This window comes from Colobus angolensis, unplaced genomic scaffold (assembly GCF_000951035.1).
Source record: "Colobus angolensis palliatus isolate OR3802 unplaced genomic scaffold, Cang.pa_1.0 Scaffold153, whole genome shotgun sequence".
Taxonomy (NCBI): Eukaryota; Metazoa; Chordata; class Mammalia; order Primates; family Cercopithecidae; genus Colobus; species Colobus angolensis.
This window is the reverse complement of record NW_012114633.1, coordinates 7,616,716-7,630,549: the sequence shown is the minus strand read 5'-3', so window position 1 is coordinate 7,630,549 and position 13,834 is coordinate 7,616,716. Positions and strand designations below refer to the sequence as shown.

Genomic DNA, 13,834 nt, shown 5'->3' with positions numbered 1-13,834 from the left:
ATTTTCCATTTAAAATGGGTTCATTGAGACATAACCCCATTGTAAGTTGAGGAGCGTCTGTATGCGCCAAACATCAGAGCTCTAAAATATACTAAACAAATACTAACAAAATTGAAGAGGAAATAAACAGCTCTACAATAATAGTAAAGGACTTCAATATGCCATTTTCAATCATGGAGAGACAACTAAACAAAATAAGGAAATAGAGGATGTTGATATGTTTGGGCTGTGCCCCCACCAAAATCTCATCTTGAATTGTTGTTCCCATAATCCCCACATGTTGTGAGAAGGACCAGGTGGAAGGTAATTGAATCATTGAGGTGATTACTCCTATGCTGCTTTTCTCATGATAGTGAGTGAGTTCTCATAAGATCTGATGGTTCTATAAGGGGCTTTTCCCCCTTTTGCTTGGCACTTCTCCTTCCTACCACTAGGGGAAGAAGGATATGTTTGCTTTCCCTCCACCATGATTGTAAGTTTCCTGAGGCCTCCCTAGGTATACAGAACTGTGAGTCAATTAAATCTCTTTCCTGTATAAATTACCCAGTCTCAGGCAGACCTTTATAGCAATATGAGAACAGACTAATACAGATGTGAATAAAACTATAGATTTATTCAACCTATCATATATATATAGTTAAATATATATGTGTGTGTGTATATATATATGTATAAAACAATAGCAAAATACACAGTTTTCTCAAATGCACATAGCACACTCTCCAGGATAAATTATATATTAGGCCACAAAATGAGTCTTAATAAATTTTAAAAGTTTGAATACATACAAAATATATTTTCAAATTGCAATGGGATAAAGCTAGAAATCAATAGCACAAGGAAAAACCAAAACACTCTCAAATATGTGAAAATTAAACAATATACTATCAACTTATGGGTCAAAGAAGAAATAATAAGGGAACTTACCAAACTTACCAAAATTTAAGGAATACAACAAAAACAATGTTAAGAGGAAAATTTATAGTCATAAATAAATCAAATAAGAAAGATCTTATACCAACAACTTTATACCTTAAGCAACTAGAGAAAGAACAAACTGAAAGGTATTAAGTGGAAGAAAATAATAAAGATTAGACCAGGAATAAAATAAACAATAAAAAAAGTAGAGAAAATCAAGAAAACCAAGAGTTGGTTCATTAAAATGAAATAAAATAAATCAACGAAATTGACAAGTCTTCAGCTAGATTATCTACGGAAAGAAAGAGAAGACTCAGTTAAAATCATAAATGAAAGAGGTAAAATAGCAACTGAGTTTATAGAAATAAAAAGGATTAACAGAGGGTACTATGAATAATTGTATGCCAACAAATTGGATAATCAAGATGAAATGGATAAATTCCTAGAAATACACAGCTTGTCAAGACTGAATTATGCTAAATTACAGTGCACAAATTTAGAAATAGTAAAGAAATTGAATCAGTAACTGAAAAACCTCCTAAGAAAGCAAAGCTCCTGACCAGATAGATACTTTCATTGGTGGATGTCACAAATTTCAAAGAATTAACTCTAACCCCCCTCAGACTTTTCAAAAAAATTGAAAAGAGGAAACACTTCCAAAGTCATGATGCCAGCATTACATTATTGCCAAAACCAAAGACAGCAAGAAAACACTACAGAACAATATTACTGATGAATATTGATGCAAAAATCTTCAACACGATATTAGCTAACCAAATTCATCAGTATAGTAAAAGGTTTATAGATCATGACCAAGTCGGTTTTATCCCAGGAATGCAAGCAAGTTTCAACACAAAAAAACCAATCAATAGGCCAGGCACAGTGACTCACGCCTGTAATCCCAGCACTTTGAGAGGTTAAGATGGGCAGATTTCTCAAGCCCGACAATTTGAGACCAACCTGGGCAACATGGCGAAACCCCATCTCTCCAAAACAAATACAAAAAATAGCCAGACATGGTGGTGTGCACCTGTAGTCCCAGCTACTAAGGAGGCTGAAGCAGGTGGATTTATTGAGAACAGGAAGTTGAGGTAGGCTGCAGTGAGCTGTGATCACACCACTTCGCTCCAGCCTGGGTGACAGAATGAGACCCTGTCTCAAAAACAACAACAACAACAACAAAATCAATGTAATACATCACATTAACAGAATGAAAGAGAAACACATACGTACACACACATACCTGTCCATCTCAAATGATGCAGGAAAGCCATTTGACAAAAGTTAAATCTTTTACATGGATAAAAGGACTCAGCACAGCAGGAAGAGAAGGAAATTACTTCAGCATTGTTAAGGTCATATATGAAACATCTACAGCTAACATTGTCCTCAGTGGTGAAGAAATGAAGTATTTCCTCTGAGATCAGGGACAAACTTTTGCCACTTCTATTTAACACAGTACTGAAAATGCTAGTCAGAAAAATTAGGCAAGAATAAGGGGAAAGGCATTCTAATTGGATGAGCAGAAAAATTACTGTTTATAGATGACATGATCATAATGTAGAAACCCCTGAAGAACACATAAAAATTGTTATAATTAATGAATTAACTCAGCAAAGTTGCCAGATGTAAAATCAACACAGAAAAAATAGCTGCATTCTGTATAATTACAATGAACAATCTAAAAACAATTAAGGGGAAAACAATTTAAATTAAGGGGAAAACAAATTTAAAAACAATTTAAGGGGAAAATCCATTTATATTAATAACAAATAGAATAAAATACTTAGGAATACATTTAACCAAGGAATTGAAAGACTTGTACTTTGGCAACTACAAAATATTGCTATAAGAAATGAAAGAGAACGCAAATAAGTAGAAAGACACCTCATATTTATAGATTAGAAGACAATATTGTTAAAATGTTAATTCTACTCAAAGTAATTCATAGAATCAATGGAATCCTTATCAAAATACCAATAATTTTTTTTGCAGAAATAGAAAATTTATCCTAAAGTCCATTGGTTTCTCAAGAGACACTTAATAGGCAAAAAATCTTAATATAGAACAAAGATGCAGATGTCTTATTTACTGATTTCAAATCTTACTACAAAGCTACCGTAATCAAACAGTGTGATACTGACATAAAGACAGACTTATAAAGCAAAGAAATTGAATAAAGAACCCATAAATAAACCCTTCCATATACAGTCAAATGATTTTTACCAAGGGTATGAAGACAATTTAATGAGGGAAGGGATGGCCTTTTCCACAGGTGGTGATGGGAATAGATACTCACATGCAAAAAACAAACAAAAATGAAGGTGAACGCTTACTTTATGCCACATACAAAAATTAACTGAAAATGAGTCAGAGATTTAAACTTAAGAGCCAAAAAAAATCTTTTGTCAGAAGACATGGGAGAAAGGCTTCATGACATTGGATTTAACAGTGTTTTTTTGTTGTTGTTGTTGTTATGAAATCAAAGCACAGGAAAGAAAAGAAAAATAGGTATATTGTGCTTCATTATATTTAAAACTTTTGTGCTTCAAAGGACACCATCAATGAAGTGAAAAGTCAACCCATGGAATGGGAGAAAATATTTGCATTATACATCTAGTAAATAATTAAGATTCAGAATATGTAAATAATTCCTATGACTCAACAATGATAAAATAACCCAATTAAAAATGTGCAAAGGACTTAAACAGACAGTTCTCTAAGAAATATACAAATGGCTAAAAGGCACATAAAATGATTTTCAATCATTTCCCTAATCATTAGGGAAATGCAAATCACAATCACAAGATTCCACTTTCAACACATTAAGATAACTAAAGAAGGGAGGGAAGGACGGAAGGAGGGAGGGAAAAAAGAAGTAAAAGCAAGGAAAACAAGTACTGGTAAGGATGTCAAGAATTGAAACTCTTATGCATCAATGGTGGGAATTTCAATAGTGCAGACACTGTGGAAAACAGTATTGGGGGGGTTCTCAAAAATTAAATATAGACTTACCCTACGATCAAGCAGTTCTACTTCTGTGTACATACTCATAATAATTAAAAGCAGGGACCGAAACAGATATTTCTACACCATTATTCACCATAGACAAATGGTGGAAGCAATCCCAATGTATATCGATGGATGAATAAACAAGCAAAATGTGTTATAAATATTCAATGGAATGTTATTCAGCCTTAAAAAAGAAAGATATTACGGCACATACTACTGGATATATGAACTTTCAAAGATGTTTTGCTAATTGGGATAGGTCAACACAAAAGGACATTTCATGATTCTCATATGAAGTCCCTAGCATAGTCAAAATCATAGAGACAGAAAGTAGAATAGTGGTTCCCAGGGGATGGGGAGAGAGGGAAATTAGATTTTAATGTTTAATTGGTATAGAGTTTCAGTTGAGAAAGATGAAAAAAGTTCTGGAGCTGGATGGTTGTGATGGTTGCACAACACTGCAAATGTACTTAATGCTATAGAACTGTACACTTAAAATGGTTAAAATTGTAAATTTAATGTATGTATAACCACAATTTTAAAAGTAGGGGAAAAAGTCAATCAGAAATCATTTTTATTTGATTTGGAATTTCAGTGAACAGTATACTATTTCAGCTTTCTTTCCATATGAAGACTAACTGTTCTTTTGCTTAACCAGTAACTTCTTCGTTTATCAAATTCACCCTAAATGATGTTCTTTTTCTTTTGCTTTAGTGAGGATGAAGATTGTTGCCCAGAACCAAGTGCTAAAATATTAGAAGGTTGGACTCTTTTTTCTTAAATTAGAGAGTGTTCAAAGATAAATGTCTACTATTTTGATGTGTGTGTGCGTTTTTTTTTTTTTAGTTATCAAACTTGAAGTTAATACAGGCTTTATTTTTTCTATGAGTTTATCTACTTTAGAAAATGATCCAGTATTACCTCATTCAGGTGTTAAAATGAGTTAAATACTTTGCCTTGCCTAAATTACTATTAAGATTTTATCACTGATTGTGGTATCAAGTATATGGAGTGAAATGAATTCACATTTACCATACTCCTGTGAAATATCTACAAAATAGAGTGTATTGTAACAGCAGTTTATATCTGAGCCAGAATCCATGCTACTAGTATTTAATTATTTCTTTGAAGGATTATGCCTCTTTTTAAAGCTAAATTTATTCCCTCATATTAAAATCTGGCTAGGATGTACTTCACTTTGTTTTCATTTTTGTATTTTTTTTATTCGATCCTTAATAGTACTGGCTCCGTAGAAAATTTGTAACGACTTTTAGGTTCTCTAATTGTCAAGACCTTAGAGGGAGGATCAATATAGTTCTAACAATAATAGCATATATAAGAGGTAGAGTGTCATGTTTGCTATAAAGTCACATTGAAAGTCAAACCACAAGTTTATCATTACTATTTCAAACATGCAACCAATTCAACATATTCTCCCAATTTGAAAGTGAAAATCATTTTGATTAAGATAATCCATAAAATAGCATTAAGTATGCCAGAATTCAGTGACCATATCATAGATTTCACAAAAGCCACTCCTATAATGTCTGAATTGTGGAATTATACTTTGCTAGATGCCAACAGAAACTGTTTCATACAACCATACTCATTTCATAGATGAGGAAACTCAAGCTGAGGGTAAGGCAGTGACCCATCTAACATTCCTTTGAGTCAAAAACAGTCCAAAACAGACCAACGTAACAGACATGGGACACCAGAAGGGAGGAGGGGGGTGAGTGCTGAAAAATTACCTATTGGGTATAATATTCACTATTCAGGTGATAGATCACTAAAAGCCCAACCTCACCATTATGCAATATATCCATGTAATAATCCTGCACATGTATCCGGTGAATCTATATATAAACAAAAGTTCCATCTGCATCTCACGTCTCCTGCCTCTAAATTCAGTGTTTTAATATGCTTTATCCAACATTTTTGGTGATCTTGCTTAGTTCTTATATCCTTTAGTAATATCACAGATGTTCAACTGAATCATTTACTTACTCATTCATCCAAAGATTTGATGAGTGTTTTCTTTGTATCCTGAGATTCCATGTCTGAACAAGACTGACAAAGGTTTTGCTCTCATGGAATTTACACTTTAACTCGGAGTAGGAAGTCCCATCCCAAGAGTAAAGACTTAAACAAGGTAATTCCAGACATTAATAAGTAAAGTCATGTGTCACATAATGATGTTTTGGTCAATGATGGACCAGTATAAAATAGTGGTCCCATATGATTATAATACTGTATTTCTACTGTACTTTGTCTATATTTAGATACACAAATACTTACCATTGTGTTACAGTTGCCTCCAGCATACAGTGTCATAACATTCTGTACAGGTTTTAGCCTAGAAGACATACCACGCCATCTGGCTTAGGTGTGTAGTCGGCTATACCATTTAGGTGTGTGTAAGTACATCCTATGCTGTTCACACAATGATGCAATCACCTAATGAGGCATTTCTCAGAATGTAACCGTGTTAAGCAATGCATGACTGTACTTCCCGTCTCATTTAGAACCAAATCTCAAGTCATCACAATGGCTTACAAACTCCCACATCATCTGGGCATCACCCTAACATCCTATTCCCCCTCTAAGGTACTCCTCTTTTTCTTTCTGGCTCAATTCATTCCAATCACACTAACCTCCTTGCTGTTCCTCAAACACTTTATACATTAATGGCCCTTGGATTTGCTGATTCTCCTGTACTCTTTCCCCTATATCTGCATTGCTCATTCCTTACTTTCAGATCTTGGCCCAAATGTCACTTTCTCAGGTCTTCTCTGGCCACACTCTGAAACTGCAACTTAATTCTGATCAGGGCACTACCTATCCCAGTTCCTTGCTTTACTGGATAGCACTTTCTGTTATACTGTGTATTTTAATTGTTTTTTTGATTGTCTCTCTAGAATGTAAGCTTCATAAAGGTGGAGATTTATGTCTGTTAACAGCTGTATCACCAAGAGCCTAAAACACTACTTTGTTTATAGTAGATACAGGGATTTAATGAGATAGGAGAGACTATTGGACCAACCAAAGGTGAAGGAGGAGTACAAGAATTCTTTTTTGGTTACGTTAAGATTGAGGTACACTTTAGACATTCAGGTTGAGATGTCACATAAGCAATTGGATATTTAAGTCTGAAATTAAGTGGAAAGATCAAGGCCAGATATATTCATTCCTAATTCATATATACAATAAAATCTCAAGTAACTTAAATCCAAAAATTGGGGCCCCATAAATATCACGAAATTTTTTATGCCTCTTCATCAAAACAACTTCCTAGTTTTTCTGGGGAGTTGGAAGCCCATATACCTTAGAAACTTAAAAACTTGTGTTTGGAATCATTGCCCTTGTAGTAAACCCAAATGTTCTCATTCATTTAAAATAAAATCTGTTCAGTTATGTGCAATATATATTTAGGTGCTTTTTAGGAAGATTATCAACCAACAATGAAATCTAACCAATTTTGTCAGATATTTTAATCACTTCTCATATTTGAGCTGATTGAGATTTTACTGTTACTTTTTTTTTAGAACCCATACTGGCCCAAAAGGTACTTTAGATAGTTATTGCTTGTGTTGGCTCTTGATGAGTGTAGCTATATAAAATGTATAGTTTTTTTCTTATATGATATCTATAGCCAAGGAAGACAGTCTCATTCCCGTACTATGTATGAGAAAACAGAGTCAGAGAAGTTAGACGTTCAGTGTTCACACAGCTTTAAGCAATGAAGCTAATATTTAAATACAGGGTTTCTGCCTTCTTAGCAGGTTAGCTGCTTCCCTTGCAGTGGGTTCTTGAGAAGCTTCTCTCACAGTGTCATTTCTACCTCCTTGCCTGAATTTATTTCACTAATATATTGACCTCCCATGGAACTCAGACAACTTTTGGTTCTGTAGACTCCACCAAATTTCCTCTGAGCATTACCTCGAAGCTCTCCTGATTCTCCCAGAAGTTACTATGTAATAATACCCGTACTCTCCTCTTTATTCTAATAAGCTGCTTTTAAGTAGGCATGTAAAGAAAGTGGTAGAGCTGGAAGGGCTTTTAAGAATCATCTATAGAGTAATCCCTCATTTTACAGGTAAACAAACAGTCTTATAGGGATTGAATGGTTGCACATAGATGTATAGCTACTAAATTACAGAGCTTGCCTCTCCCACTATGTTACATTTCATCTTTCATAATTTCTAAATTTCTAACTGAAGGGCTAAGACATGCCTCAACATTCTAGGGCTCTCACTTATTTCAGTGTTGTTTCCAATTGCTTATACATTTAAAATAACAACTTGTTTGACCTGCTTAAATTATATGATTCTTTGGTGAAAAATAAGTAATATGATCAGATTTGTGTCAACAAATATGCATGCCTCAGAAAGAGACCATTTTACTTTTTTTAAATCTCTACAGAAAGTTCTCAGGAACGAAAGCCAGAGCATGCAAACAGTGTTAAGGTAAGTATTTTTGATTAGCCTTAATTGGTATATATTAGGATCTAGTTAAGAACAACTCAGTTTTCATAGTTCATTCAGGGACTGTGTGGTATGATTTGAAGGATATCAGAAAGCATTCTCTTATTCACAATTTGTTATACCCTCTTCCCTCTTCCTAGTTGAGGCCTGTCCCTGGTATACTAAAATATGTTGACAAAATCCTTTGGGTTAAGTCATCATTTCTTGTTTAGGTGCACAAAGTAATATACTGGTTTTCCCTAGCATCTAAGTACAATTCTGTTTATTAGCTCTGTTCTACAGTCTCTAGCAAAACACTAGAGGGAGTGAATTACTTGGCCCTACCTAGGATGAGCAGACTCAAGTGAGAAACTTAGGGAGGTGGGGAGAAAACAGAGGCTTCAAACATGGGAGGGGCATGGCTTTTAGGAAGTGAGCGCTAATTCTATTTTTCTGTATTCCTAAACATTACTTCTTTATCGGCAACTTTTCACAAAGCCCACCTACTCCCCAGTGTGAGCGAAGAAAATTTCCTCTTTATAAATCTTTCCTATAAAGTTTCCAATGAGAAATGAAGCTACACATCTTCATCTGTGTTTTTTAATCAGATTGTTTCTTTCTTGGTTCAGTTTAATCACCCTTCAAGTGGGTCCTTCTACCCCACATACAACATAAGCTATCAATTATGGAGTTACTTCTCATATTGCAATATAGTACAATTTTCAGAACCAACTTTTAAAAGCTTATAACTTACACTTAAGATATAATTTTTTAAATGTTCAGAGATACTGGATTTGTCACCCACTGAAGCTAATCCTCATTTGTGAATATAAGTATTTATTTAACTACTTCAGGCTCCATTTTGGCCACACTTTACATATAATTTGCATATATGTAAATTTACAGTATAATTTACAATACAATTATATGGCAACAGAAGGGAAATGCTGAAGCTCTAATCTAAGAACCTGTTGACACTCAGTGTGTCAAGTGGAATTTCTGGCTAATCTGGACTCCTTCTGCTTTTGTTCCTTCTCTCTTTGCTACCTTTTCCACGGTAAAATTATGTTTAAAGTTGTTATCTAATCCAGTTCTGGGTAAGGTGGAGTAGGCAGGCTCCATCTTACCTCTCTCAGTGATTACAACTAAACACTGTGGGTAACTACTGAGGATGCTGAAAAATAAATAACAAGAGTTAGGCAGGGGAATCAATACTCAAAGAATGGCCAATGCCATTGTGAGTTTCCTGGGTTTTGTTATTTTATTTGCATATCCTCTGGCTAAGACTCAGGGAAACTCAAATCCTGGAATTGCATAGATCAACTGTATAGAATATAGCTCCTAGAGAAACCATTGTTTTCTTACCGGTTAGGAGATTCCTGTGACATGGAGAATCTGGGGAGAATCCCCACTTTTTCTCCCTCCTTGGCCCTGCCTCAAGGCAAGGTCCCCTCATGAAACTGCATGGCAGTAGTAGCAGAGGCTGCTGAGGTACCACTTAAAACTCTGAAAGAAAATTCTTCTCTGACCAATAGGGAAAGGGTCCTCAGTAGACTAAGGAGTATTGATTGAGCCTGTTGTGCTTTTCTCTGCTTTCTCTTGTCACTTTACTCTTAGTGGTAGATGCAGACATAAACTAGAAACAGCACACACGCAGAGGCTAAAGCCGCAGCATTTTAGCCATAGAACTAGAAAAGGGGGCTAATGAGAGTCAGGCATTGAGGAAAATCACAGAAAGGGGAACCTCAAAAATCTGTTTATAATGCCCCCTCTTAATTGTACGTATTTGGAAATTACCTGAAGTTACAAAGACAAAAGTCTTCGAGAACTTGAACTGCATTCTTAACAGTAGTACATACATAAGGATACTCAAAGCTACAAAAATTTTGAAAACAGAAATTAAATTGAAACCACAGCCATGAGAGGCAGGGTAAGATGTGTGATCTGAACATAATGAGTCAATTACCTACCAAAATAAAAAAACACGCACACACACACACATCCTCTACAGGATTGTGAAAGGACCAAAAATCTGACTACTTACATATAATGTGCAGGATACATTCCAAAATGATTCAACATACAAAGAACAAAGACAATATCTACAGCTTTCAAGGAAAAGGTCAAAAGATGCCAACTCCGACATAGCCAAGGTTTTGAAATTTTTAGATAAAAACTTTAAAGTCATGATTTTAACAATGCTCCATTAAGTAAGGGCAAGCACTCTTGTATCTAACAAAGAGATACATGTTTTAAGCATAACTTAAGTACTGTCATCCCTTCATAGCTGTAGGGGATTGATTCCAGGAATTCCAAAATATATCAAAATTCAGGGGTACTCAAGGTCCTTATATAAAATGGTATATTTGCATATAACCTACACACATCCTCCCATATATTCTAAATTATTTCTAGATTACTTATCATACCTGACACAATGTAAATATTATGTAAATAGTTCTTATGCTGTATTATTTAGGGAATAATGACAAGAACAATAAGTCTATACATATTCAGTATACATACAGCTGTCCATTATTTTTCATTTATTTTTTATCTTTAGTTGGTTAAACTTATGGATACACAACTGAGAATCAGTACTTTACATTGTCTTTGCCCCATTTTATTCCTCAGTTATCTTGTTTCCAATAGCTTAATACGTGAGCACCCTTAAGTCTTCTTGGAGGAGCTATGATAAAACTCTTGTAATAGTATCTGTTGCTTTTTACCTGATATAGACACTGCACGTTCCTCTTATGTTACATGTATTTAAGCTTTGTTTTATTGATTTTTAACAGATGACATTTTAGAATAGCTACAGAATTCTGGTACCCTACAAATCTACCATTTTAGAATAGTTTCAGAATAGCTGAAGCCCCACCACCTGTCCCAGGCTACTTTATGCCTCTCTGGGACAATTGCTGCTCTTGCATTCAAAATTGATAAAGGTCTATAGAGTAAAGCTAGTACTGGAGACACAATCCCAGCATAACCAGGTCCACAGAGTCACTTTATTGCTCCAGACTCTGCAGTGGCTAAGATTTCAATAGAAGAAAATTTGGGGTTACAAAGTGAACATCCTTTTTCCTCCCCTTACTATTACATCATTTTTCAGAAAAGAATTTTTAACTTTTTTCAATTCAGTCAAAGGATAGAGGGGGCAGATAGAGCTGAGATTTTTCATGAGTTAATATGGCTGAACCATTGACCCTCATTTAGTGCTAGCCAACGCCTGCATTTATAACAAGTGTCAATCTTAGGCATCTTACTTTCCAAAAATTATGAGCCTCAGCCTTATTGAACAATTATTTGAGGTTGCAGAGCGCAGATATATTTTATGTAAGATACTGTAATGGTATTTATAGGTATATCTAGTGGATTTGAGGATTTATGGGTATATCTAGTGTTTAGTGTCCAGTGAAAGACTCAGTTTGTATTTCAATTTACCTTGGCAGTTTATCACCATCTTTGAAAGATCCAAGGATGTTCTTGGCAGTGCAAATCCCTCAAAGGAAGTCACTTCAGGTACAAAATGTACTATTTTAACAACTGGTGTAATTAAACTCTCAATTGCATCATTTTGAGTTTAGAATTTTTTATTACTCTCCTGGAAATGAGTGACTCTCCCCTTGCATATTATCCAAATGGGATTGAAATAATATTCTTACTGTTTGTATAAGTACCAATTTTCAGTTAATTATGTAGTTCTCTATCTTTACACCAAAGGGAAAATAGATAATATAACTAAAATATATCAGGCCCTAGCTATTTCCATTTTATTTAAAGAAAAAAAGTGAGAATCATTAAAGAGAAACATGACAATACATTATCCAAGGTTATCCCACAGCTAACAAGCATCAGAGCTACGTTTCAAATCCCAATCTCACGCGACATCATCACTGTCTACACACTCAAATGGTTATAAGAGCAAGGTAGGTACCATAAACAACAGCAGCGGATTGAGAAGGGGTGTGTGACTCATGGGAGATGGCATGCTGCCTTTGAAGGAGGCAGCTGCTACTCAGCTACAGTCACTGGCATGCTAGATTGTTCCTAGTTCTTCCATTTTTTCAAAAGAAGCTGGGAATTAAAGTTTTATATTAAAATTTATAACTTTTGAGTGTCATGTACTACAATCAAGAAAATACAGGATTTTAGTAGCCCTATCACAACTTATGAAGTATCAGAAAAGCACATAAATGATTATTTCTTTACATATAAAATTATTTCTTTATGTATAAAATAATTTTGTTAAACTGAGATGATTATATTCTTTAAAACCTCATGCTGAATAAATGGTGCAAAAAAATCCAAATAGGAGCTCTTTCATTACCTACACAATCCTATTTTCCATGACATAAATAATCACTTAGGGTCAGTCAATGGAAAATTTACTCAAAGTAGGTGAGAATTTATAGTATTTTTAATGTGCTTCTACTTTCTCTTGAGCATTCTGAAATAGGTGTCCACACTGTATAAAGTTGACAGTTACTTTCGCATTTAACTCATTAGATATTTTCAGAGAGTGTTCTGCTGAGAAAAGAGAAATGGACTTTGCATACTTGACTAAAGAAGCCTTGTAGTACAGTAGGCATAATGATGTCATATGAGTCAGAAAATCTGGACCCTATTACCAGCTGGGCCACTTTTTACTCATATGACCTTAGGTGAGGTATTTGACCTCAGCGTCCAAAAATAAAGATATCATTCTTCTTGTTTACTTTGTCCACAGAAACTCCCAAGTCTGATGTCTCCAAACAAGGATGTAAAATGCTGACAAAAATGTCTTCAGCTTTGTCAAAGGTGTTTTCTCTATGTAACACCAGTAGTTCCACATCTTCCTCACCAGCTCACGAGGATGAACACTGAAGCTTTTGTATCTGATATAAGTATGCTTACTTCTCTTAGAAAATAAAATGGTTTTTAAAGCATAGTATAGTGTCTTATAAGATGATTCCTATACTACTGAAAATAAAAGCAAAAGGAAGTATTAAAGGGACCAGGTAAAAGAAGGGTTTAACAAATGCTTTGGATAAGCATTTTGATGTAAGAAATGTTAATAATTAGTATTACCTGTGTGCCATGAGAGTTAAATGAGTAAACATATAATTATTAAACTAGACAACTCACAGTACCCACCAGGAAATGCACATTGATTTCTCCTGTTAAATTTTATAGGATGTTGTTACTGGGATAGTTATTAAATGGAGATGAAAACCAAGCTGAACATGAAACACTATGTAAGGGACAAGTTCATTGTTAAAGGCGTATTTAGATACTCAAATAAAAGGATTTATACCAGATAAATTTTTCCTACCTGTAAGTAAAGTTAGTTTAGTTTATGTCTCCCAGGCAAAATGATCCAACTGTAGATAGAGCATCATTTGAAAGTAAGTGATAACTGTATAAATTCCATATATGCATAAAATGGCCCCTGTGAT

At 34.6% G+C, this 13,834-nt stretch overlaps 1 protein-coding gene across 1 annotated transcript in view; it reads left to right on the top strand.

Annotated features, from left to right (window-relative positions):
• The window catches only part of FSIP2 (fibrous sheath interacting protein 2), a 96,254-nt gene extending 82,928 nt beyond the window's left edge, over window positions 1-13,326 (top strand). Inside the window, exons 19-22 of the mRNA XM_011936506.1 lie at window positions 4,645-4,691; window positions 8,353-8,396; window positions 11,849-11,918; window positions 13,126-13,326. Of these exons, the coding sequence (XP_011791896.1) occupies window positions 4,645-4,691; window positions 8,353-8,396; window positions 11,849-11,918; window positions 13,126-13,262 (298 nt within the window). The 3' untranslated portion in view covers window positions 13,263-13,326. The remainder of the gene's footprint in view (window positions 1-4,644; window positions 4,692-8,352; window positions 8,397-11,848; window positions 11,919-13,125) is intronic.
• Window positions 13,327-13,834: the final 508 nt, after the last annotated feature.